The sequence below is a fragment of the Terrapene carolina genome, unplaced genomic scaffold, assembly GCF_002925995.2.
Source record: "Terrapene carolina triunguis isolate 2854851 unplaced genomic scaffold, T_m_triunguis-2.0 Scaffold84, whole genome shotgun sequence".
Taxonomy (NCBI): Eukaryota; Metazoa; Chordata; order Testudines; family Emydidae; genus Terrapene; species Terrapene triunguis.
The window spans coordinates 20,973,360-21,001,060 of record NW_020664435.1 but is presented as its reverse complement, the minus strand read 5'-3'; the positions used below and the strand labels follow the sequence as shown (position 1 = coordinate 21,001,060).

General features: G+C 39.4%; 1 protein-coding gene across 1 annotated transcript in view; it reads left to right on the top strand.

Moving 5' to 3' along the window:
* AHR (aryl hydrocarbon receptor) overlaps positions 1-27,701 on the top strand; it is a 95,696-nt gene that overhangs the window by 36,755 nt on the left and 31,240 nt on the right. Inside the window, exon 3 of the mRNA XM_024209068.3 lies at positions 26,367-26,482. Coding sequence (XP_024064836.1) covers positions 26,367-26,482 — 116 coding nt within the window. The remainder of the gene's footprint in view (positions 1-26,366; positions 26,483-27,701) is intronic.

Genomic DNA, 27,701 nt, shown 5'->3' with positions numbered 1-27,701 from the left:
CGTAGTGTAGACATACCCTTAGATAGACTTGCTGTTATGTTCAAAATAGTTTTATTAGAATGTTGTGCTTACTAGAGATCAATTACAACATATGGGTTAATTTGGGGACTTTGTAAGGTTAGCTACATCAATGTTGCACACTCCTTTTGGTGGTGTGTAGAGGGCATACACTGCATGCCCTAGCACAGACGTAAATAGCAGTGTTGACTGAAGCAAGTAGAGACATGCCTGAATCCTGTGGGTATGTACCCTACACAGCTCTTTAATTCCCCAAGCAGTGCCTCCCCCATCTAAACTGCTGTTTTTAGCTGTGAAGTGACCTGCTGTGGGAGCCTTTCACCGCTACAGAGACCTGCCGGAGTCTTTTCCCCCGTTGTGAGGAAAGGGTCTGGCATTTTCTCACTGCCTCCCCCCTGCCAGAACCTTTTGCTGACGCATGTAACTACGCACCACAATGTGGACATAGTCTGCTTTTCACTGCGGCATGTAGCTATGTGAATTCTATGCACTGCCACAAGGGGTGAGCAGTGTAGACATAGCCATTGGGAAGGAGTAAAGGGGAATTAGCCTATGACTGAAGCTATTAAATATAGTTCTGCAAGACTTAATAGTCTCTTAAGTGATTGCGCATACCCCCCGATTATGTGGTTTTGGTAGCCATATTTTGTCACAAGAATTAGTGGTAGATAATTGATTCCTGCATTAAAAATCCATTTATGCAGCTCAGTTGCGATAGTCTTTCAGAATTTTAGTAGGCTGTCCATATAACGTTTAGTCATCCTTCCATTCTAAGCAAGAAATAGTTTTATTTTTACACTAACATAAGGAATATAAAATTTTAAAATATCCCATTCCTTTGAAATGATGCAAGTTTTTCCTGTTTTTCTTTGTTGATGTCAAGTAAGCGGGACAAATGAATGGACTAAAGTGTATGAAAAGGGCTAATATAAAAAGTCATAGTATGTTTGCTAAAAGTACTAAAATATAATAGTGAGAACAGATTTTTATGCAAAGTTCTTTACAGTGTTTTAGGATCCTTACTGTAGTTTTGTTTCACCATTTATATATATATTTAGAGGCAAATTAGAAGTAGTTTCAGCTGCTATTGTAGTACTTAATTATTTTATCAAATGCAGTATGTCTCCTGCAGGTCAAGAGGGTATATCAGTATAACTTATTAAAATTATGACTCTTTCCTTATTTGCAAGCTAATGAAATCCAGAACCCACCCCCCACCCCACGGAAATAGCTGATCAATTTTCTTTTCCATTAAATCTGTTCCAGTCAAGTTGTGATACCAGGCAGGGAGGGAGGGGGACCAAGCTAGTTGCTGGCACCCTCTGTAGCTGGATTCCAGTGTGGTTGAGAGAATAAAATGAACAGTTCCCAGAGGTAAAAGACTTGGGGTTTTCTCGATGGGCCTTTAACTGATGTGATAGGGTAAGACCTTGTGGCTTTTGTGGGTCGAGGTCAGACCTCGCGGGGGGAAGAGGGGGCGGGGAGGGGAGGGGAGGGGACATCCTAGGATGCAGAGAGAGTTGAGTCCTAGCGGGTAGGCTAGGGAGAGCCTACCTTGCTTTATGGGTTATATGGCAAGGAGACCTGTTACCCTGGTGCCAATTACAGGTTATATGGTAAGGAGCCTTGAAATCCCCACACTGGAACCAATTAAATACCTGATATAGGAGAGTATGGATGATGGGCTGGTAGTGCTTCTCGTGCTAAAAGTTTTAACAGAAGTTATGGCCTGCTGCTTAATTCTATGCATGTGTTTGTCCACATCAAAAGCTCTTACACTTACTGGACTAACTTGGGAATTCCTGCCATTAACTGGTCTAACTTTAGCTGACACACTAACCGTAATGGCAACATCCAATCTTTAAATTCCTATCAAAACCTTTCTTACAGAAACAGCAGTTTGAGAGCCAGGAATGCAGTTAAAAGTTTCTGCTCCTTAACATGGTTTAAGTGCATGAAAAGTACAAACACTGTAAACATTGTAGTGCTCAGGCTCTCAGTTAAGGGTCCACTTTTCTCCGCAAACAAAACTAGATTTATTTCTGGAGAATAAACACAGGATTTTGTAGAAAGGGCTCGTCCCTTCCATGTTCTGATTTGCTCTGCTATATCATCATTGCTGTTGACCTCTAGTTCAGCTCTCCCTCAAGCCACACTTAGGCCTGGTCTACACTACCCCCCCACTTCGGACTAAGGTACGCAAATTCAGCTACGTTATTAACGTAGCTGAATTCGAAGTACCTTAGTCCGAACTTACCGCGGGTCCAGACGCTGCAGGCAGGCTCCCCCATCGATGCCGCGTACTCCTCTCGCCGAGCTGGAGTACCGGCGTCCACGGCGAACACTTCCGGGATCGATTTATCGCGTCTAAACCAGACGCGATAAATCGATCCCAGAACATCGATTGCCTGCCGCTGGACCCTCCGGTAAGTGTAGACGTACCCTTAGATTTTTACAGAACATAAGTCACCATTAGAAAATCTTCATTTGCCAGTACTGTTGTGAGACACTGCAATTGTTTCCTGTTTTAAGCTTAGGGAAAAACTGTAGATGCCAACTGTGCTAAAAGTTGGGAAATGTTGACTTAATTGTGTCTACTGGTGCTTGAGACCAGCCTGAAGTGTTAAGTATGTGATGCACAATGTTCAGTAAGGCTTGGGACTGGGAAACGAGTGTTATTTTGTACCCATGAGTAAGTCAGAGAGGAATTCATAATTCTATACAGGAAGTAGTGTTAGGAGCTATTATCTTTAAAGGGTACATCTACACTGCAAAAAAGAAAGAAACCCCCATGATAGCAAGTCTCTCAGCCTGGGCTGGAGCCTGTGCTCTGAAACCCACCCCCACCTTGCTGGGCTTCAGAGCCCTTGCTCCAGCCCAGGTGGGAACGTCTGCACTGCTATATTTAGCCCATGCCGTGAGCCTGAGTCAGTTGACACAGACTTTGAGACTTGCTGATGGAGGTCCAATTTCTTTCTGAACTCCGGTGTTGAAAAAGGGATTGATATTTTTTCTTTCATCAAAATCTTAATCTATTTTTTCAAAACTTTAAGAATCTATCTCATTTGACTTTCTGTTAATATTATTTATTTATTTTTACTATATAGCTATATATTAACTTTGTCCTACAATTATCAGTTTATAGTTTAAAGTTGGAAAACACTGAACTTAGTTATGAAATAGTTTCCCAACCTCATCCACCCCTTATTTAAATTAAAACATGCATGTTATCAACAAATTGCTGTACTATATTAAAAGAACTCAAAGATCAATTTTCAATTCCTCCTCCCCCCACCCACCCCCCAAAAAAACCCTAAAAAACAAAACAAGGCACAGCATAATTACAGCTAGGTCAATTTGAAGTGCATCTGCTCTGCAAAAAAGAGAGGGTCAGAAAAGGCCATTTACAGTCCATCCTTTAAGAAATACTCTTCAGTAGTCTCAGAGTCCATGTGTATAAATCAAATGTACAGATTAACACACAGCTGAAGACAAATACTGAATAATATTCAGTGTGTAACAGACCAGAAAATTCATCAGAGATAAATACGATTAACTTACAAAATCTACAGTGGCTCTTACCACATATAATTAAATGTATTGTTGAAAATTTTGCCTTAGCGTTCTTTGGCCCCTCTAGCTTAGCTTTCTACCAACCACTTGAGGCCCAGCTCACTTCCAAAATGGTAATTCTTTCAAACGAAAACTACTTGTGTTCAGGCTTTCCAATGTCTAACAACTTCCTTAGAGGTACAAATGGCAATCATTTCTAGGCATCATGCACAAGCAGATGAAAATTCTCATAGAAAACGCTGTGGCAGATTTGTGAGACTATATGGGAATCTTTTTGTAGAGTGGTATAGAATGCATAGTCCGTTAGTCATAACTTAGTGGGTTTCTGTACAATCTGGTGATGTGAAGGTGTGGGTGGCTTCAAGAGGCTCGAGGGTACTGTGTAATGCTATAATCTCACTAATTTATAGAACTCTTTCAAATCCCTGTAAAAACACCCCTATTTCAAAAAGATCTGCAAGCCCATGCAAGTCAAATATTTTCTTTGTGATGAGAAGTGAGACTAAAACAAAATCCAAATTAACGACAATGCTTAATCTTCCAGAGTATCTTGCTTTATTTTATGTGTTTGTGCTCCAGGCTGACAACTTCTCAGGCAGATGCTTTATTTATTTTTGTGTATAGTGTTATGCTAATCAAGTTCCTGGCACTTATTAAATAAGAAAGAACATTTGGTTGGTGGGTCTTGCAGCTGATTCAGGTGCTATTTAACCAAATATTATAATGCTTAGATTTAGAATGAAAAGTAATACAAATATTTGGGAATTTGTAAGTAGTTTTTATTTAAATGGTGAACTTCTAGTGGAGAAATAACATATAATTTTCCTTTTTAGACCTGAGAAATAAAGCCTTCTGGGTTCTTTAGGGTAGATTTATTTAAATCAAGGCAACTGAAATTGGCAATTTAAATCATGAGTAAAAAACTTAGATTTTAAAGTTTAATCTCTAATTTTAGGATTTGTAAAGAAAAAATCACCTGCTGATGAGCCCCCAAAATTGTTTCTGTTTGGTATACTGAAGCTGTCGGCTGCCTGCCTAAAAGGCTAACAGTGCTATCTGCTAACATAATTTGTTTAAGCAATAAATTCTTAGTAAATAAATTTTCTTCCAACTTTTTACAGTCCAAGTTGATGAATGCTATTTCTGAATTATTAATCATGGATGTACTCATTAATTTATAGTACATATAAGCTGTATTGTTAAAACTAAACAAAAAAAACCTCAGCCCAGCGTATTAGAATTTATAGGACAAGCTTTGCAAAGCTTCTCACCTTGGCTTGCCCCTTCCTTTTTTCTTTAAAACATAATTGACTGAACATGGAGGCATTTGCAGATTCAGCATGTAAGCAGATTGCTTAGAGTGGAGGACTTCCACGAGAGGCTCTCCCTTTGGGAAGACTGGATTAAGTAGTCAGAGGTTCCAGTTCCCTTCCTTCCTCTCTCTAGGCTTCCTCCTGTAAGTTCAGCCTTAACTCTCTTGTTCTCTCTCCCCAGTGTGTTGGGTTTTTTTAGGGTAGTTGCATACAGCACCCAACTTCTGCATGTTGCAGGCTGAGCAGTAAATTGTTAGCCCTGCCTTTGCTGTCTGTAGTTCAGTCAAGAAAGTATCTATTAGGCTTTCCAAGCCCAGCCTTCAGCAAAGTTGCTGCCTTAAGCTGTGATGCACCACATGCTTTTCTTTATCTTATACTCTGAATGAATAAAGATACTGATGTTCATATGTCTCTTGTATAGCTGATTTAAAAACAAAACAAAACAGGATCTTGGGGGGGGCGTGGTGGGAATGGTAACCATTCATAATTCACTATTCATTGCAGCTAACCAAATAAACCAAGAGTACTTAAAAAGTCGTATTGTTCTCTATACATATACTTTTGGTATAATTTAAAGTATTTTCAAATATCTATCTTAAGAACTTAGATGGGCCTTGTATCTGAGCACCTCGCAATTTTTAATGCATTGATCTCACAACTCTCAGTGAGAGAGGACCATTTTTATCTTTATTTTACAAATGGTAAACTGAGTCACAAAGCGGCTAAGCGATTTGCCCAGGGTTACACAGGAAGTCTGTGCTGAAGAAGGAACTCCAAGTCCTAAGCTACTCCCCTAACTACTGGACCATGCTTCCTCTCTATTCTGATAAATATTATTGACCGTTTCATAACTGGATTCATATACAAGTATTTCATTTACCTGCTATAATAACACTTGCTCTGGCAACATTTTTTTAATTGCTTAAAATTGATTACTTAAATATCTAGGCAATGTCTGATTCTTCTATTCCGTTGTATAAAACATCACTTATGCTAACGTGGAAATTTGTGGGTTGAACAACAGTATTTCTATTACCTGTTTCCTTTTTTCAAGTACCTATACATTTGGCCTGCAGTCATGCTATTTTCTGTTCTAATATTGTCAATCTCTGAAACTAACAATGTCAGGAGAAGTCTAATTTTTGAATAGGAGACCAGCAAGTGACTCAGGTATGTATATGTATGTGTATATATGTATATATGCATGCATGCATGCAGTGTTGTTGTAGCTGTGTCTGTCCCAGGATATTAGAGAGACAAGGTAGGTGAAGTAATATCTTTTATTGGACCAACTTCTGTTGGTGAGAAAGACAAGCTTTTGAGCTTACACAGAACTCTTCTTCAGGTCTGGGAAACTTACTCAAGGTTTGTGCTCACTACCACTTCAGTATAATTTATGTTGCTTGGGGTATGAATAATCCACACCCAAGTGACATAAGTTACACCGACCTAAGTGCTGGTGTAGACAGCGCTATGTTGGCGGGAAGGCTCTCATGGAGGTGGAGTAATTAAGTCGAAAGAGCTCCCTGTTGGCTTAGTGTCTTCTCCAGATGCACTGATGGAGCTGCATCACTGTAGTGCTTTTAGTGTAGACTAGTCCTCAGTGTCACAGCTAAATACTAGATGAAACATACTGTTTAGCATAAGTAGTTAACCCATTTCAAGGGACCATTCAAGATGAAGTGGCCTGATAACACCCTTCCGGTCATAGGGAAGAAGGTGTGTTATCCAGCACTTTATCACCCAGAAAACTCTAGAAACCAGCATTTTGGGGTGGTGGACCCGGGTGGCGCTCACCTTGGGCAGCTCCCTGTGCTGCCCCCGTCCCACCCCGAGTGCTCGTTCCTCAGCTCCCATTGGCCGGGGACCGCAGCCAATGGGAGCTTCAGGTGCGACACCTGCAGGTGGAGGCAGTGCGCAGAGCCGCCTGGCTGTGCCTCCGCCTAGGAGGAACAGGGACACGTTGCCACTTTCAGGGAGCCGCCCAAGGTGAGCGCTGCCCATATTTGGCACCCTGAAACCCCCTACCACACCTCACCCCCTGCCCTGAGCCCTCTCCTGCGCCCAAAGTCCCTCCCAGAGCCCCCGCCCCACACCCCCAACCCCCTCCCACACCCAAGCTACCTCCCTCCATTGGTAAGTATAGCTTTTAGTTAACCAGAATTCTTGACTAACCGGCACCCCTCAATCCCCCAACATGCCAGATAACAAAGCTTTTATTGTATCTGGGTGGGTGGGTGGGTTAGTGGGTTATAGATTGCTGTAATAAATCTAGTGTCTATTCAGTCCATGATTTTTATTGTCTAGCAAAGTTATGAATTTAAGCTCCCAGGCTTGCCTTTTGAAAGTGATGTGCAGGTTTCCTTTGAGGATGAGGACTGATAGGTCAGCTATAGAATGATTGCTTTGTGAAAAGTGTTTACCCACAGTTTGTGGTGTTTTTGTCTTTTATCATTTTCCTGTGTGAGTTCATTCAAGAGTGTAGTGATTGTCTGGCTTCACTGACATAGTTTTTATTAGAGCATCTAGTGCACTGGATGAGATACTATCATGTGATAGTATCTTCGATCCATGGATCTTGAAAGGTTTGTTGATCACTGTAGTGATGGAGATATATCTGCAGGTTTTGCATCTGTTGTTCTGGCAGGTCTGGCACTGCTTTGAGTTGGTGTGTCCTGGTTTGTGGGGAACTTGCTTCTGATGATGAGCTTGGAGAGACTGAGGGGGTGGTGGTGTTTGAAAGCCAGAAGAGGGAGCTCAGAAAAGATTTTTTAAATTTTTTTTTCCAGGATGCGGTCCCCATCGAGAGTGGTTTGTACTTGTTTGATACCCCATATGGATTCCATTGTGGTGTGGCAGGTGACAACTAGGAAGGGGTGTGCAGTCAGATGGGCTTTTATTTCTGTATCGAAGCAGGTTCTCTCAGGGTATTTGGTTGTCCTGTTCCATGCTGCGATCTACTTCTATAGTGGAGTGTCTTTGTTTGGTGTAGGCAGTTTTGTGTGTGTTAAGGTGTATATCACAGATGTTCTCCTCGGAACATATTATGTGGTATCAGAGGGCCCAGCTGTAGATAACAGATTTCTGGGTGTGTTTGGGGTGGTTACTGGATCTATGAAGATAGGTGTGGTGATCCATGGGTTGCTTGTCAGTAGGGTTCAGTTGTTGGAGCTGATGGTAGTATCTAGGAAGAAGATGCTGGTGTGGGAATGTTCCAGAGACTCTTTAATGGATGGGGGGTGGTTTTTGAAGTTGTGTTGGAAGTCTGAGGGTGTTCAAGTTGTTTGTCCAGAGAATGAAAATATCATTGATATATCTCAGGTATTTCATTGGTTTCATGGTGCATTTGTCCAGAAATTCTTCAGTGTGGCCCATGAAGAGGTTGGCATATTGGGGAGCCATCCTAGTACCCATGTTCCCATGGTTTGGACAAAGTGTGTGTTAAATGTGAAATTGTTATGGGTGAGGATGAAATGGATGAGTCTGGGGATGTGTTTAGGGTGGATATCTGAGGGTAATCGTTGTCTTGTAAATATTTGAGGCAGGCAGCTATGCTGTCATTGTGAAAGATGTTGGTGTACAGGGAGGTGACCTCCATGAGGGCAAGGATGGTATTCTGAGGGAGCTTGTTAATGTTGTGGAGTTTTTGGAAGAAGTTGGTTGTGTCCTGTAGAAAGTTGGCCCTTTGTGTGGTGAATGGTTTCTAGGAATCTGAATATCGGTAAGAGTACCATGGCCAAATATGATGGGTCTGCCTGGTTTGCCTTGTTTGTGTATCTTGGGAAGCATGTAGAAGGCCTCTGAGTAGCATTCTTTTCAGAGTCAATATTGAACCACTGCTCCGTCATTTGTGGTGATAAGGGTCAGCTGCAGTATTTTACATGTAGTCTAAAACCTATGTTTTGACCATCCATAGCTATTATGTCTGTGGCCATTTTCATGAAAATAAGGGTGTTATAACCCTGGTGTCTTGGCAGAGTTCTGATTCAGAAATTTACTTTATAATCTGCCTGAATAATTTAACCCATTCTTTTATTTGAATAAGGTACACTTTCTGTCCTACCTTGTGTGTTGTAACATTTGCAACATTTAATCCAAGAAGTAGTTGTGCTGCATTTGTGAATGAAGATAATTTTTGTCTTTGAGTTGTGTTAATTAAGAAATTTTCCACTGTGGGAAAGGGTACCGAGGCAGCTGAAGCATATTAATATGAGAAGTCTGCAGATAAGTTGAGAGCCACTGTCCTAAGCTATCCAGACTACTGTACCCCTTTCAGGAATCTGATTTGTCTTGCATGCCCCCCAAGTTTTACTTCACTTTAAAACTACTTGCTTACAAAATCAAACATAAAAATACAAAAGTGTCACAGCACACGATTACTGAAAAATTGCTTATTTCTCATTTTTACCATATAATTATCAAATCAATTGGAATATAAATATTGTACTTACATTCTAGTGTACAGTGGCTATAAAATAGTATAAACATTTCATTGTATGAAATTTTAGTTTGTACTGACTTAACTAGTGCTTTTTATATAGCCTGTTGTAAAACTAGGCAAATATCATCTAGATAAATTGATGTACCCCCAGAAGACCTCTGTGTACCCCCAGTGGTACACATACCCCTGGTTGAGAATCACTGGCTTAGGTTGTTGGAAAGGAGGAGCTTATGCTTCTGGTTTTCCCTCTCTTTCAAAACATACCCTCATGTAGTTATGCACTAGCAGATGTATGTATTCCGGTCATTACAGGAAAACCATTAACGTATATTGCCCACCTGTCACTTCTCTACTAGTCTAATGCTAAATGTGTTCTTTTGACTGACATCTCAGCTTTTTAATGAAGATACGGTGTATATTTGAATGCTTTTGGTTTACCTATGTAAATGTCTTAATATGAGAAAAGAAGTGTTTATAATCTTGATCAGAGGCAATTGTGCGGAAATTTTCCAACATTGTACCTGTTCTTAAGGTTGCATATATTACAGCATCTTATTGATATGGAAATACATCTTCGAGTAAGCTTTCAATACTAAGATAAAATATAGAATGAGAATTTGAAAAACCGAGTATAGAAGGGAAGACTGGGAAATAAAAGTACCAGTGACCATTGTAAGATAAAGTTGCTTATTAGCTCTCTAAGAATATAGCGGAGTTCATCAAAACCTTTTATAAAGGCTTTTCTACTTCTATTAAGGTTTCTTCATTTGTTTTACTAAGCCATATCAAGTAGAATACTCAATAACTGAGTATACTGTACATAGAATGAAACACAAGAGTTCTTTGAGTTCTGTTTAGTAAATGCATGTTATTACTGGGATTCTTGTGATCTTGAAATGTAATTTCTGGGAAATTGTGGGCTGCCTGTCAGTCTTGGCTTGTGCAATTCAACGGGGCGGAGGGTGGGGGGTTCCTTCTGCCAAGTTCTTGTCTTCTGATTTATAAACATACATATCCCTCGCATAGACTTGGAAACCAAGTACCAGTGGTTTGAGCTCACAAACGTAAATTTTGAAAGGGCAAGAAACAGACTTCCTTATGACAAAAATAGTTGGTTTTGTGCTAAATTAATTAAATCTAATATTTTTTTCTTTAGCTGCAATCAAACATTAATTTTACACTTCTTTTGACCCAAGGTTATCTTAAAATTAAACCATTAGTGGTATATGAATCTAAAGCACCGCACAAAAGCTAACCATTAGCAGTCAGCTTTCATTAAAATGTAAGCAGTTTTAAAATATATTTTTATGCCTGGGTCATAAGTCTGTTCTATTTTGTTGTCATTATGGACAGTGTGCATATAATGAATTAAGTCAAGGAGTAATTTTTGCTGACTTTGAAGTAATTTAAAGACTGCCTACTCCTTTTCCTTATTAATTTAAAATATGTACAAAGACATGTTTTTAAAGTTTAAGCACTAGGGCCCTTGGGGATTTTCTGTAGCTGTACGCTGAGTAATTTTCAAGACAATACTGACAAAATATTTACTATTTTATTTGTTTTGTAAGTCTGTTTCCATCTGCATTCTCTAAAACATTCAACAATTACTAATGAAACCTTAATATTGGCAGTTCTTTATCCTGACTAAACTGAAAATATGCAAAGCACTCTTTATTTTAGCAACCAAATAGTGCTTTATTTTAGTGTTTGTTTTAGTGACAACCCCTATTGTCAAGATTGCAAAATAGTTTCCATTGAAACCCTCTGTGTTCATACACTTTTAAAATATCTGAATCATTCACTTTTAGAGCTGAAATTTTCCTTATTTGTTCTTTGAGTTTGCCAAAAAAAAAACAAAAAAAAATCAAAGTTTGAACAAATTCTCTTTAGCAATTTTTACTATGGAAGGGTGACAAAATACATTTTTCCCATTTTCAAAGAGAAAATTCTGTTTTGTTTTTCTCAGAGTATGTGCTCATAACTGGCTATACTTTATTATAATAAAAATAATAAGGCATGGACACTTAGGAGTATGTGCTTTACTCAGTTTTAGAAGAGGGTTTTGAAAAAATGTTATGGGTGAATGAAAATGCAGGACTGCACATGTATAGCAGAGATTTCAGTTTAAACCCTAATTGCAGCAGCTGAGAAGCTATGCTGCTGATTGAGAGGGGAATTAGTTGGAACTGTATACCTATGTACACTAGAATTTTTCTTGAATTCTGTAATTGCATGCCCAGTGATACACCCTTTATTCCCCCAAAGTGCATTTCTAGAGCTTTCTCCATTTGGATCAGTAAAAAGCCAGATAACTTTTTGAAAGTGTCCACCACATTGTGGATGATTCCAGAAATAAATAATAATGATGTCCTGCTTTGCCCAGCTGTGACACCCAATAACTGACTCGGACCATCATTGTCTTTCATTGATACTAGACTAGCTGGAAGCAAGTCCAGGAGCCTCTATGCCAGGGGTTGGCAACCTACGGCACGCTTGCCAAACACGGCTCGCGAGCCGGTTCTGAATGGCACGCAGCCTGCCCGGTGGGAGGAGGAGGAGGAGCTGGAAAGCGCCACGCTGGGGGAAGAAGTGGGGGAGGGGGGAAGCTGGGTGGCACCGGAGCAGCCCAGTTTCCCTCCTCCCCCGCTTCTTCCCACAGCTTGGTGCATTCCGGCCCCTCCTCCTCCTCCCCCTCCCTCTCCCTGCCGGTGATGGCCCTTGTGAGGGGGAGCGGGAGCAGAGCTGCAGCCTGCATACAGCTCTGTAGAGCAGGCAGAGAGAGGTAGGGATGGGCCTGGGGGAAGGGGGTGGAACAGGGCATATCCCTCCCAGCCCCCTGCCATGAGCCGCTCAGGACAGGGGGCTGGGAGCACCCCCATGAGCCGAGCACCCCAGCCTTCTGCCCTGCACCCCACACCCCCCCAGCCATCTGCCCTGAACCCCCCAACACCCACCCAGCCTTCTGCCCTGCACCCCCACAGCCCCATCTCTCTGTCCTGCACCCCCACACACCCCAGCCCTCTGCCCTGACCTCAAGTCGCCCCCCACACCCCCCCCCCCGCCTCGCCCCCCCACACCCCCCCCCAGCCCCCCGCCCCGCCCCCCACCCCCCCCCCCCCCCCCGCCCCACCCCCGCCTCCCCCCCCCACCCCCCCTCCTGCCCGCCCCAGCCCTCTGCCCTGCCCCCCCCCCCCCAGCCCTCTGCCCTGCACCTCCACACACACCCCAGCCCTCTGCCCTGACCTCGAGTCGCCCCGCTCAGCCCACTGCAGGCCTAGGTGAACAGAACCCCAGGCTGGAAGCGGGCTGAGCAGGCTGGCGGCGTAAGATCAGCATTTTAATTGAATTTTAAATGAAGCTTCTTAAACATTTTGAAAACCTTGTTTACTTTACATACAACAATAGTTTAGTTATATAATATAGACTTACAGAGAGAGACCTTCTAAAAAATGTTAACATGTATTACCGGCACGCAAAACTTTAAATTAAAGAGAATAAATGAAGACTCGGCACACCTCTTCTGAAAGGTTGCCTACCCCGCTCTATGCCATGCCACAAGACTCTTGCAGGACACAGTGTTTGTTTTTCCAGCCCACTAACACTGTTGGGCTCCGATTCTATTTCCCTCCCATCAGATCACAGCCTGTGTAGCTTTGACTGACCACCTACCCTCAGCTTTGACTGACCACTTACTGGCCAATGACACAATTTCAAGAGGAAGACCTCTACTATCCACCTCCCACCAATCCTTATTTTTAAAATGATGCCTCCTTATATAGTCCATTCCCAGACCAGGCAGGAGCATGTACAGAATCAAAAAGTTATGCCCTAGGTGGCTCACTGATTGCTTTCATTACTGATTCCTTTACCTTTAATTGGAAACCATTATGACAATATTAAACTTCTCAGTAGCAGCAGCCATGTTTTTCATTGCAATATTCAATGAGTGTAAGTTTTAAACAAACAAATGGAAAGTAGTGTGTTGTACTCCACTTTAAGGTTGAGTCAATAATCAGGGTGGATTTGATTTATATCATTATTTAAATCACTAGTCAGGAAGACTCGATTTAGTCATGGATTTCTACATAAAAGTGCATTCTTGTTGGTTGTTCTAACCTTAATACATATTCTTCACAACTCAGATAGATGTAGGTTTCATTTTTAGAAGGTACACACTATACATTTTAAGTGATTTATTTTGAAAACTTTTCTGATTAGTTTTACAGCTATATCAGAAAATGAATGACTGTTTGGTTATTTCATTTACCAAAAATAATCGAAGCAGATATTTATGAAGTCATTGGGAGGTGAACGATCTCCAATTCAACAGGTTAATCATTAATATTTGGAGGATTTTCTAGCCATGCTGTATTTGGAGAACATCACCAGACAGACATTTAAATTGTTTTATTTAACTACAACAATGTTATGTATTCCGGATTTTTTTCTTCAACAGCAAACATATAATATTTTAACAAAACAAGCATATGAATTTTTGAATTTAGTTAAACATTTAAGTTTTTTAAAATCAGATTTGTTTTCGTTAAAACTGTTTAAAATAGTTAAATGAAATATTAAAAAAACCCAACAAATTTAAATCGACTGTGTCAGCCAGGTCAACATGAGAAACTTAAAATATTGGCTTCTGCAGCTAACTCAGTCATCTTCACCTTCATTTTCCTGTTTGTTCATAATCTGGAAAAGAAAGACAAGCTTTCCTGCTTTTTCAGGTCCCAAACCATTTCTCAATTTGGAATGAATTAGTCCAAAGGAAGATAAAATTCTTTCTGTGTCGGCAGAAGAAGCTACTGCTGTTAAAAGTGAGATGATCACTTCAACAGTCTCTGAATCCAAGTGCTTAAGTGACTTCCACCAGTTCACTGATGTGACTTTCTTTAAAACATCATCAGCAAACAAATATTTCTTGAATGGTTCTTATTCCCAAACTGGGTCTCTTTTACGGCCTGCTGCTATTATAGGTTTTCCCTTCTAGTGAGATAATGGTATGGTAGATATCAAATCAATGAAGGCCACACTCAGAAAGACCTCAAGACTTCTGGAATATGCTGCTCAAACAGTTTCACTTTTGTTTCTACTGCCTGTCCCTCCCTTCTCGCATTTATCGCCACACTTCTTCTCCTTGTCCAGTTCTATTCCACCCCCAACAATCTTCTGTTCATTGAACTTTTTGAAACTTTGCACTTTTAGAGAGAGGCAAGAGATTGACTCTGTACACAAATTTGCAGAGACAATAGGGATGAGGTCTGTAATTTCTCACCTCTACATATTCATTTATTTATTTTATTTATTTATTTAAAAACATTTTTGCTGTAAACAAGCATATTATCTCTGGAGACACAAATCCACAGTTTGAGAACTGCAAAACTAAGCATCTCTGATGGTAGCATCTAGGCTGAGCACTGAGTCCCATAGGGTAGATAGAAAGATTATCCTAAATAATCTATACAGAAGCCCCTGAAACCCCATAAGATTGGGTCCCTAATCCATGAACTATTGGAACTCATTTACAAAACTTTTCTTAAAAATTACATGAATATATTGTCTCATACTATAGAATTAGAATTTATAATCCCTATTACATTGTAGCTCAAAGATCTCTCATCATGGATCTTAATTAAAACTATCTTTAGATAGGTTTTTTCCTCAAAAAGCATTTTATCAAAAAAATCCGATTTAAATCAAAAACATCCCATTTAAATAAACAAAATCTGATTTTTATCCACCCTGCAAATAATATAGCTGCTGTGGATTCAGGTGCCAATGGGTTTGGCCCTGTTGTTTGCATGAAGAGGGGGTACAGTTAACTCCCTCTCCCATTTCTTTCCTTGGTCATCTTTAGAAAGTACTGATCCATTTATTCATGCCTCTTCCAAAGTTCTATAAAACTGTATTCCCTCAGCTCCCTTCACCATATCAGAGTAATTATTTATCAGTTATTCTTTTGATTTGCATTTAAAAGAATGTATCCATTATTTTAGGTGTTTTCACAATAATAAATTCAATATATAATTAAACTGTAAAAATATAATGGACTGTTCACAATTTACTATATTTTTCTGTGCTTCAGTATAAAGCATAATATCCCCACATCTTATTAGCCCAGCTTCCTTAACTTACTTCCTCAAATGCCTAACGAAATGGTTTGTAAAAATTAATACAAAATTACAAATAAATAAAAGAAGAAAACAAAATGGGTGGTGTGCACTAGAAGGTGTGGGCATCCCTGGTGGTAATGGACTGGAAGAAGTGGACGCATAGAAATCAGGGTAATCACCTGTTAGGTTTCACATTCTGATTTTTCCAATCTATACTAAAATTAGGATTGTCACCCAGCGAAGGGCATTGGTGTTGCTGAAACAATGAACAGAGTGCATATTGGCAGCGGTCATACTGACAAAATGGATGATATAGCTACAGAAATTAGAAGAAAAATTATAAATCTAGCCACTCATCGTTTTTGTGAACAAAATGTCATTTGTTGCAATAGAAGGCCAAGTGAACGTAAGGTGGGAAAATCTTCCTTTTATCTTCAGTTTTTGCAGTTCTTCGAGGTAGACAGAAGTACAACTTTTGGTAACATTTCTGCTAGTAACCCGAAGGTCAGATATTTGGATGAAGGATTCACACACAAGTTCAAATGATAGTCATGGGAAGACTTTCTTTCCTACTTCTCCCAAACTTAACAAGCAATGCATGTAGTTGAGATTTGTAAACTACAGTTGATTGCTACCTAAACATACCACATTGCGTGTGTAGCTTTGCTTAGTTTCTTTGGCAGCAACTAGTGCAGGAACACACACGCGGCTTATGGAGAAGGATGGCAATCATATTTGTTGCCTTTTAGTTGCCAGTTTCTTTTCTTGGTCATCTTTAGAAAGTACTGATCCATTTATTCATGCCACTTCTTTTTTCTGTTAGTTTAAAAAAAATAAAAGCTCATGCATGCTAGGATGTTGCATGTAAAAGCCTACTTAGTTATAGTTTGGTATAACATTAAGCTTACAAAGTTAATCATTCAAAAGGTAAAAAAGGAAAAGATGCATGTAGAGCAGGAGTGGCCAAACTTTTTGGCCTGAGGGCCACATCAGGGTGTGGAAATCGTATGGCGGGCCATGAATGCTCACGAAATTGGGGGTAGGAGTGCGGGGAGGGGGTGAGGGCTCCGGCTGGGGTTGTGGGCTCTGAGGTGGGGCCAGAAAAGAGGAATTTTCAGGGTACGGGAGGGACCTCCGGGTTGAGGTGCGGGGTGGGGGTGGTTGCAGGCTCTGGGGTGGGGCTGGGGATGAGGGGCTTGGCGTACAACAGGGGGCTCTGGGCTGGGATCAAGGGGGATCAGGGCTGTGGCAGGGGATTGGGGCGCCAGGGGTGCAGGCTCCGGGCAGCGCTTACCGCAAGCAGCTCCTGGAAGCATGTCTCCTCTCCGGCTCTGAGGCGTGGCCAGGCGGCTCTGCGCGCTGCCCCATCCGCAGGTGCCAGCCCTGCAGCTCCCATACCTGCGGGTGTGGCAGCACGCAGAGCTGCCTGGCCATGCCTCCACGTGCTATGTAGGAGCTAGAGTGGGGTCATGCCGGCTGCTTCTTGGGCGCGGAGCGGGGCAAGCCCCCGCCCCCTCTCCCCAGCGGGAGCTGAGGGCCAGATTAAATGGTCTGACGGGCCAGATGTGGGCTGTCGTTTGCCCACCCCGATATTGTATTCTGGCTCCATGGGGAAGTTACAGTGGTTTCCTGCAGAAACTAAAAGCACGTTTTTGGGTGGATGGGGGAATAATTAATGCAAATCCCTAGGCAAGTAACAAGTCTGGAGAAGCTCATGCCTGAGGGAAGGGAAAATTGCATATACTAGTTTGACCTGGTTAAAGAGATCTAGAAAACAAAGAACTGAACACTGTATAAAGTAACCATAGGGGTGGAGGTCACTCACCTGATTCAAGAACTGAGATGAAGCTTCAACCTACGGGGACAGGCCCTGCCAGAGGATCTGATGTACTTTGAAACCTGCTAGGGTCTCCATGCAGAAGATGGGTGACACCTGGTAAGCTAGACATTGCATATAAGCTGTTTGTTTTAAACATATGTTTTCTCTGTAATGCTGTTGATCTGAATAAGTCATACCTTGCTTTATGAAAGATGGCTGGATGCTGGCTAATGATGTCATTAGAGAACAGAACAGCAGATGCTGAACTAAATCAGACCTGCTGAGTCAGTTACAATGAATTACAGGAGGAATTGCAGGCTAACTCACTCATCTAGATGGAAAGTGTCACGGGTTCTGCCCCAAGAAAGGTGACAGTTAGAAGCCTGAGACATAAGTGGAATGCCCTCAAAGGAGTCAGAGGTGCAGTTATCTCAGGAACTATGACACATGTACCATGGTGTAATGTAACTTAACGCTCTAAACACTTTCATAAAAATGATTATTCCTATTTGTCTAAAGCATCGTATTTAATTGTGTCCCTAAATATGTATTTGACACGAGAGCTAGATTCCTTTTCTTTGGACCCACGCAACAATGAACTATTTAGCAATCCATTAATAAAGTTTGTTCTGTTAATGGAGCACAAATAGAAATTTTGCTGTTGCAGATTTTTTGTTTATACCTTTACATATATTGATATACACTTCCTTTCCTTATTAACCTGATTTATTATATTTCAGTTTAAATATTTGGTTTAGTTGCATTTGCTTTCTATTCCTCACTTTGACAATTTTCATAAACTCCCTTTGTCTTACATGGTTGCAGCAGCACAGAGTAATTCAAAATGCTCCATACGTCTCTAAGTTAAGGGGCCATAGTTTAGCTTGCACATGCAACCTTAATTTTTGTATTTCCTGCATTGTTGCATGTTCCTGCCTAATACACTGTAGTTTTGCATTTAGTTTTATTAATAAGGGTGATTGAAAATTATTTTCAATATAATTGGATATTTTATATATATTTTAAAAAACAAACCTATTTAAATCTGAAAATATGACAAACTATGTTTAGACCTAAACTTACTATAATGCGGAGTCTCAGTGTGGCTTTTGTGCTGGCTGTGGATGCACATGACTTTTGCAGCCTGACAAATACAAGAGAAGGCTCTTAAACAGAACCAAGGACCTGTATGTGCTGTTTGTTGACCAGACTAAGGCTTTGACACGGTGAATCACGGGGGTCTATGGAAACTCCTTCATAAAGTAGAACCTCAAATTATGAACACTTCTGGAATAGAGGTTGTTAGTAACTCTGAAATGTTCGTAACTCTGAACAAAACGTTATGGTTCTTCTTCATACATCTTTGAAACTTTACTATGCAGAAGAAAAATGCTGCTTTTAACCATCTTAATTTAAATGAAACAAGCACAGAAATATTCCTTACCTTGTGAATATTTTTTTTAATTTCTTTTTTTTTGGTAGTTTACCTTTAACACAGTACTGTAAAGTAATTACCTTTTTTGTTTCTGCTGCCTGATTGCGTATTTCCGATTCCAAATGAGTTGTGCGGTTGACTGGTCAGTTCGTAACTGGTGTTCATTAATTACAGTAGAAGCTTAAAGTTAACAGCTATCAAGAGAGCTCATGTACCAGCCAGAACCAGATCGCAAGCATCATGATCCCATTGTCACTCAGCTCTGTCAGGAAATTCTACTACCTGGTTAGCATGCTTTCCAGCAACACCATGTTATATGATGGTTGTTCAGCGACTGTAAAGGGCAGTTTGGCATTTGGCAGGCTCTGGAGGGACCATAAAGTCTGCCTCAGAACCAAAATAGAAGTCTATCACGCTGATGTACTCATCTCACTCCTTTATGGTTGTGAAACATGAACACTCTACCAAAGCCACATCAAACAACTGGAAGTCTTCCACCTTCACTGCCTAAGATGCATCTGCAGCATCAAGTGCCAGAACTGATCCCCAACACCGATGTCCTTGAGAGGTGCCAAATCCCTAGCATCAAGAGCATGTTCATCAGAGCTCAACTTTGGTCCACACATAATCCACATGGAGGCTTCCCATATATCGAAAGTGATGTTCTACAGCCAACTGAGCATAGGAACCCACAATAATCGTCAGTGTGCAAGATAGACATTAAAACTTGGGGGATAAGTTGCACAGAATAGACCCAGATGGAGAAGTGTAAGGCTGTGTCCAATTTTGAGGAGTGACATGTGAGATGTTTGCTTGAGAAGAGTGCATCATTAGGTTGATGCCTCAAACCCTCCCACCGCCAATAACTACATGTGCAGCCGCATTTGCAAATCCAGGATTGGACTTGCTTGCCATGTGAGAAGCCATAAAAACAAATAAACCCAGAATTTAATATACTAGCTGAACGCTCAATCTGTCAACGCTACGGGAGAATCCATCACTATAATCTGTTAAAATAATGTAAATGAAATAAATAAATTACAGTACATATTTGCTGCTGAAGTTTAGGTGCAGAGAGAACATTTTCTTAATTTCAGTTGATTGAACTAGTTCAATGCAATGACTAGTGCAATCAAATTTAAGACTTTGAGTGAGAGTTGAAAAAGCAGGAAATTGTTTACTTTTTTCTGTCCGAATAGGAATTAGGTGTGAAAGGATGAGATATGCTAGTTCTAAATTCTTGAAAGACTCTGTGATCAGAAACAATCATTCAGTTCATTAGCTGTAGAGAATACTTCCTTTTTATTTAATAAATGTTAATTTTAAATGCAAAATGTTTTGATAAACTTTTTTCTCTCATCTGCACATTTAATATTAATAACAATAAATACCTACGTCTTCTGTATTAACTAATGAAAACAATTTTAAAATGTTCATTGTGGATTTTTAATTGGATTGTAATTTCCGTAGAAATAGTTTGTCACAAATTACAAAAGAAAATTTAAGAAAAGCATCTTTCACCATTTTCTAGACTAATACAAAAAGTAAAAAAATTAATCTGAATATATATTTTTGCTTAAGTAAATGTGTATTGATACAGTATATCTTTCTGGTTAGCAAAATGTACCACATTTAGTGTATATGTAGTTGCAGATCAATGTGTTTTTAACGGGTACCAACCAATGATGATTAACCTTTCTTTAGGAAAATAACTAAAAAGTACAAATGTAAAACAAGATTCAAATCATGGATTTAAATCAATGTTTCCCGCTTGCTGATTTAATAATGATTTAAATCAAGTCAGCCTGGTACTTAATGTTAAATCAATTTTTAGTAATTCTTTACTGGAACACTTTGAAAAGATCAGTTTAAATTAAAAAAAAAAATCTTCAGTTGGCATAAACTGTTTAAAGTATGTTAATGATTTAGGCAGTTGTTTAATATTAACTCTGTGTTCCAAATAGTGTCTTCCTTTAGGTCTTTTGAAATAAGTCTGGTTTTGATTGATTAACTTTATTTTGGGTGTTTGGTGGTAGTTACTCAAGCAACTGTGAACCTCCCCCTCTTCAGAGCATTTTAAAAAATAATCATTAGTTGAACTGATGACGCTATTGAAAGGGTTATGAAACAGACTAAACTGGCTCTAACTATAACTTTGACCTTTTTGACCAAATTGTGGGAGTTGTGCCAACATTTGATAATAAGCAGTTCTGGGAAGTTCTTTAATATTGAATTCCAGGGCTGCATGAGTGATGCACTAAAGATCTACTTGTGATTGATGTAATACTTGCCTAATACATTTTTAGGCTTGAATAGATTATTTACCTAATAGTAAAATTGCATAGACCCTGACTTAAGCAGAAACTTCTAAATGACTTTTTAAAATGCTCCATTAGGAGTTAGCAACTTAAGACTCTTCTTCCCACCTCAATGCAAGTAGTCAGCCTGCCTCTGCAAACACTCCCTCTAGTTGCATCTTCATCTGTAATAAGAAAAAGCTCAACTCACAGAAGGGGTTTCATATGATTGTCATTCAGCTTTTCAGCCAGTGGTTGCAGGATCAATCTGCATTCACAAAGCTTTTCTGGCTTTGGAAGAGTTTGAGATCAGAGGTCTGTTTAATCCTGACTTCAGTAGACTGAAGGCCTCTGTTTTCTTCAGCCACTCAACACATACAATTCTCTTATTCCTAGAGGTTATTTCTGGTGTCTTGCAAGAACATATCTATCTTCAAATTGAGTATTTAGCCTCAAATTTAGGACTAGCCTGAAACAAAAAATGACTTGTCTGAGCTACTGCAAAGGTGATGAGATCTGTCCAAGAGGTATTTATTCTCACTTTTTTTTCAGAAAGGGAAATTGAGACAGATCCAGAAACATACCAGATGCATGAGAGTCAGGGGCTGAACTGGGCTTATAACTTAAGATTCATTTTCATCCAGTCCATCAAACCAAGCTGCTTTTCTGGTTTCATGGATCTTCTCCCCATAAGTGTGGGCAAAATAATCAATATCCTGTTTTACTAACAAAAAAGCCTTGTGGTCATTCTTCCAAGGAGGAGTTTGTCTTCATACTGTTACTTCCGATTAAAAGTACAGAGCAGGCAATGTTTAAGGTGGTACATCCATCATTGAATTTTGCCATAGTACAACACGATACAGCACATATTCAGTGAACATTACAGTGTAATAGTACTGTGTGTATCCATAGTATTTTCCATCCAAGGCCTTCAAAATGCTTTGCAAATATTAATAAATTTTCTCACGCCCTCTGTGATGTAAGTTAAAATTCTAGGTGTATTGTAAAGCCTTCATTCTGGTGATTTGTGGCACAAGCATTGTTTAAAGAAAAAGAGTGTGTGTGTGTGTGTGTGTGTGTGTGTGTGTGTGTGAGAGAGAGAGAGAGAGAGAGAGAGAGAGAGAGCGCCTTTGAGGAAGTTATCTGAAGCACTGAAGAAACCTAGCAGCTTCAAATGTTGTCTTGAATGTGCTTGTAACATGTTCCTCAATTGTCTTTTTTGCCATTGCATAGACTTTGACTAATCTAGCTGCAACATTTTCAAAGCAAAAGGTGAAAGCAAAATCAGAGGTCTGATCAGAAGGAGACACATCTCGGCATTGCTAGACTCTCGTCCAAATTGGTGCGAGGGACCTGACTCCACACACAGTATAGGGGGAGGTCTTCACCATCACATAAGTTTGGACTGCCTTTAAATCTTGTTAGTTTTCAAACCTTCTGTGACAGATGTAGAGTTGCTTTGTAATCACTTAGGAATAGGGCTCTGCTTGTTTGACAGTGGTAAGGGGTTTATGGTAGGACTACAAGGAGTTTATTCAAGCAGGGATTGGCTGCATGTCAGCATGAACAAGGGCAATATCTTCAGAGTGCCACCCATTTATTTATGCACTTGAAGGACAATATTCTACTCATTTGATTTGATATCTGACTTCTAACCTCCTGTTGAGCTCACTGGGCCAATTTGTTAAGGGGGAGAATCACAGTTTGTAAACATAGGAGCATCAAAAGCCTGAGAAGAAAGATAAAGGGCTTCTGGTGGGGACACGAGACGTTGTCAAGGGAGGAAGAGAATGGTTGTTGGGGGTTGCTCTAGGAGCCAGGGAGCTGAAGGAAAGAGGGATGCCCTAGGGTCTACAAAGGATGGCAAGCCACTGGGAAGATAGGGCTTTTATTGTTTTTTAAATACTTCTTCTCTTATGCTTTGCTGTGTTCCTACTGTTAAGATTAAATAATAACTTGCTTTATGAAAGCTTTCAGGTCACTGTATTAACCATTGGCCACACCTACCAAAGGGAAGACTTGCAGGTATTGAATCCATTTGGGCCTGGTGAGTTATCAGCATTGGAACACAGAGCTCTGTAGTCTGGGGGACCCAGTCTATAAGTGAGAGACTCGTGGGGTTCCACGCTGAGATAAGTCAGCTCACAGAGCCTAAAACTTGAGGACAGGTACTCAGAAATCAGAGAGGAGTCAAAAGTGCAACTGCTCTTTAATTGTGATAGCCCCCATACATGCCTCTCTATTCTGCATCATAACCAGTGGGCTACAGTTCTGATAGCTGAGGCTACAGCTTATGCAATGTCTTTCTCCGTGGTGTCTGACTTTTGATTTTGTAAGATTCTTGTATCTCAAGCAGTACAAGAATATACCAGGAAGCAAGGCTTCTCAAAGTGGAAATTCCATTGTGAAAATAAAGAACCTACCTAGTCTCCATGTATATTTAAATACTTGCCAGTTCATTTTTCCATCAGTACTTCTAGCTATGCAAATGTCTGATTTTAAAACTAATTTGCCATTTACCATTTAAGTCAGCATCTACCTACAACACAGTTTTATCTAACTTAAACTCAATTTCCCCCATATACTTAGAATTAAAGATGAGGTTATGGTTGCTAAACGTTGGCATTTTAATTGCTTCTCCGATAAAGTGTCTGTATTTAACTTGCTGTCTTCTGTAGACATAGTACAAAACGGAATCAAGTTAATATCTTTTACATTTGCTGATATGAGCGTGAACAGATCACGTTTCACACTCAAGACAAATGCACGCAAAACCATAAAGCTGCTGTGTTTTAGAAAAGCCATAAAAGGTCACTACCTCATTCTGCTACATCTAGGGTTTAGTGTTTACTGCATTGGAAAATTCCTGGCAATGGTAGGGTGATTATTACTGCATGATAAATCCAGGATTAAGTGACAACCAGTGAAGTTTGAGATTATAAATAGGACATATTTTCTATATTTCTATATTTTCTTATATAAAAAGAATCCTGCATGCAAATATTATAAATTGTATTTATCCACTTGCATAGCTTATGTTTACAATTTAGCTTCATATGAAAGTAGAAAAGTGCTTAGCCTGAAGCCCAATTGTTAAAAAGGATTATTTATTTTTGTGCTATTCGTAAAGTTGTTGAAGATTTTCATTAAAAATAAATTACAGAGAAGCACATTAATTGTCCCCTTGTTTGTTCCATTTTTTAATATGTAAACATTAGTGCATAATTTATTTTTTTTTCTGTTTTTTCTTTTAAATCCACGTAAGAATTATCAGGTTTATTTCTTTTTGCTGGAAGATTGGAGTTGGATGGTCAAATCACAATAAGATGAAACACAAACTACAGTCTGTCATTTAATGATTTGGAGGTTATAGGGCCAGAAGGGATGATTGTGGTCACCTTCTCTGATCTCCTGTGTAATATAGGCCTTCCCTGAATTAATTCCTGTTTGAACTAGACGATGTCTTATAGCAAAACATTCAGTCTTGATTTAAAAATTTCCAATGATGGAGAATCCACCATTACCCTTCATAGATTGCTCCAGTAGTTGGTTACTATCAGTTACAAATTTGCACCTTATTTCAAGTCTGCATTTGTCTAGCTGTAACTTCCAGCTAGTCAGATTTGATGTTCACAGTGATTCCTTTGGCCTTGGAATCAATGAATCTAGATCTTCTTATACCTCAGTATGCTATTCTCCTCATTACTATTCCCCATGTAGGTATTTATAGACTGATTAAGTCACCCCTTGATATTCTTTTGATAAGATTAGTATAGTGAGCTCCTTGAGTCTATCACCTATAAAGCAGTTTTTCCAGTCCTTGTATCATTTCTCTCGAACCCTCTTCCTGCAGACTTGGGAAGTCAACAGTGCATTTGGAAGGTTAGCCTCATGAATGCGAAAGCTAGAAATTTATACCCTGGCCCACAGATCTTAATTAAACATGGAATTCCACTCTCTCCGCAGGGTGAATGACACCTGCTATTATGAACTCAGGGAATAAGTTGCAGATGTATAACCTCAATAATAGCAGCAGATATAATTTCCACATGGTCATCCATCCGTTATTCCCAGCCTACCAATCTCTCTCTTGTCTTATCCGGCTAGAGACTCAGGCAGCTGGCTCTCATTTATGCCATGATGTCCCCCAGGTCTGAGGTCCTAGTTCAGCAAAACACTTAAGCATGTGCTTACCTATAAACACATGCTTAAATGCTTTGAGTATAGATGGACTACTGAATTGGGGCCTAGGTAAGCTTGGTAGCTCCTGCTGGATCAGTCAGGACGGAGAAATGAAGCAAAATGTCATCACCATAGTGAAAATGTAATCCGTGCATCCTCAATAATTGATTTTTTTTTCCCCCTCCCACACTAACGACCCCCATTTGCATGTTGGACAAGAGGGGTGACATGATGGAAATTTGACACAGCCAACATGAGATTGCCTTCAGCGTATGATACTGAAGTGGATGAGAATAGTGAGCACTAATATTTTTGCATCAGTAGTTCCACTGAAATCAGTTGGACTTGTGACATGAGTGATAATTGCAGGATTCATCCATTAACTTGCGATCAAATGTTCGCCTAGTAGGTCAAATGATTAAAAATGAATTTTGTAGAACAAGGGCTTCTCATTTTACAGAAGTGTTTGTTGCTTTACATTGATGAAACCATGTAATAATGTTCTTTGCATTTAATATAAATGTAGTAGTATTGCTGAAATCTCCTGGACTCCGCTTAGGGAAGCGTTGTTGATTTTACAGCAAAAACAGTTCCTAACTAGCTAAATGAATTTTCTTAAATTCATTTATACTTTGAAAGCATAAAGATGGAAACTTTAAGCCAGATAGGTGACTTTGGGCGGGAATTAAAGTCAATGATTATACCAATTTAAAATGAAAGTGCCTTCTTACTTTACGCATAGCAAAATGTTTGATTTCTCCTATAATAGTATGTTAAATGAAAACGGCCACATATTGCAAAGATACATATTGTAAAGGAAGTGAAAAATAAATCTCTTAAATATAGTAAAGAATAAATAACAAGACAATAGGAAACTGCCATTGTGACAACTAGATTTTGATTTATTTTAAAAAGTCCCATTGACATGCAGCACAGTGTTTCTGCTCCATAAATACCATTTACAAAAAACCCCAAATCTATGTAGTTTTTCATATTATTGCACTTTGTGCCTTTGAGAGTATAGAAACGAACACAAAGTATATTAAAATGTAAGAACTTTTCATTGTGTTTTTTTGTTTTTGTTTTCTTTTAACTACAGTTTAGACTTTCATGGCTTACTAGTAAGACCTTCAAAGAAAAACTGATTTTTATTTTTTGTTTTGTTTCCATAGTTGCATTAAAATCTTCCAACTGTACCAGACCTGAGATAAATGGCATTCAGGACAGCTGCAGAATAACTAAGCCTGGAGAAGGCATACATCTACTAGAAGGAGAACTTTTATTACAGGTATGTTTTAGTGGATATAATAATTGCTGAAGAAAGGTCTTTTGTTACCTTTAATAAGCCATCAGTTAACTGATGGAGTTTAGGAAGAAACTTCTTATAGTCAAATTACTATGTAATTGTCCATTATAGGGTTTCTTGAACCTTCCCTCTGAGTTATCTGGTACTAGCTAATTTAAGAGACAGGCTACTGGACTGGATGAGCCACAAATCTGATCCAGCATAGCAATTGCTATTTTCCTGCTATCGGGCAATAGTCTTCCAATTCTTTCTTACTCCTTAATCTCTAACAGACTATTTAAAACAAACAAAAATACCCCCCACCAACAAATACACAAAACCATGCCTTGTATTGATGAGGGTTAAAATGCTAGCCGTCTGTAACCCAGCTTGGAGGCTATTAACTTGGGAATTTATTTAAACATTACATTACTTTTTAAAAAGCACATTGTAGAGCACTTTTTTTCCTGTTTTTGATACCTTCATACTCAAGATGTTTGAATTTATTTTGGGTTCAAACTATTTTGCATGCCATGTTTTATTGTGCTATTGTGTTCTAAGTGCCATATTAATTAATTTTTTTTATTTGTATTTCTATTGTAAATTCAATTGTTACTGAAATTATTTGGCTTATAATAAAATGAACAGGGAGAAAATATAGTAGGTGTCTTTGAAAAACCATCTGGACTGCAGAAAGTTAAGAATGGAAACTTTCTATATCAATTCTTAAGATATTCAAAACCACAGAATACCACAATGATCCAAAACTCTGCTCACATTTTTGTTGGGTAACTAATGCAACTAAACTGATCAGTGTAAAAAACAAAACAGAAATTCTAACTGATCAAGGACCTATTTAAAGGTTGATGTGGACCTATTTAAAGATGCATGGTTGAGAATATGTGAATAATAGCATAAGATACCACTGCTAGTTATTGAATACAATATACGGTAGGGCTTTAATTATACCTTTAAGGACCTGGCCCACATAGGGAATAATCATAGAATCATAGGACTGAAAGGGACCTTGAGAGGTCATCTAGTCTAGTCTCCTGCACTCATGGCAGGACTAAGTATTATCTAGACCATTCGTGTTTTTCTAACCTGCTCTTAAAAATCTCCAATGCTGGAGATTCCACAACCTCCCTAAAATTTGAGATTGTCCCTCAAATTTAGAGGAATGAGGAACTGTAAATAATTTGGTGTAATAAGACTAAGTTCT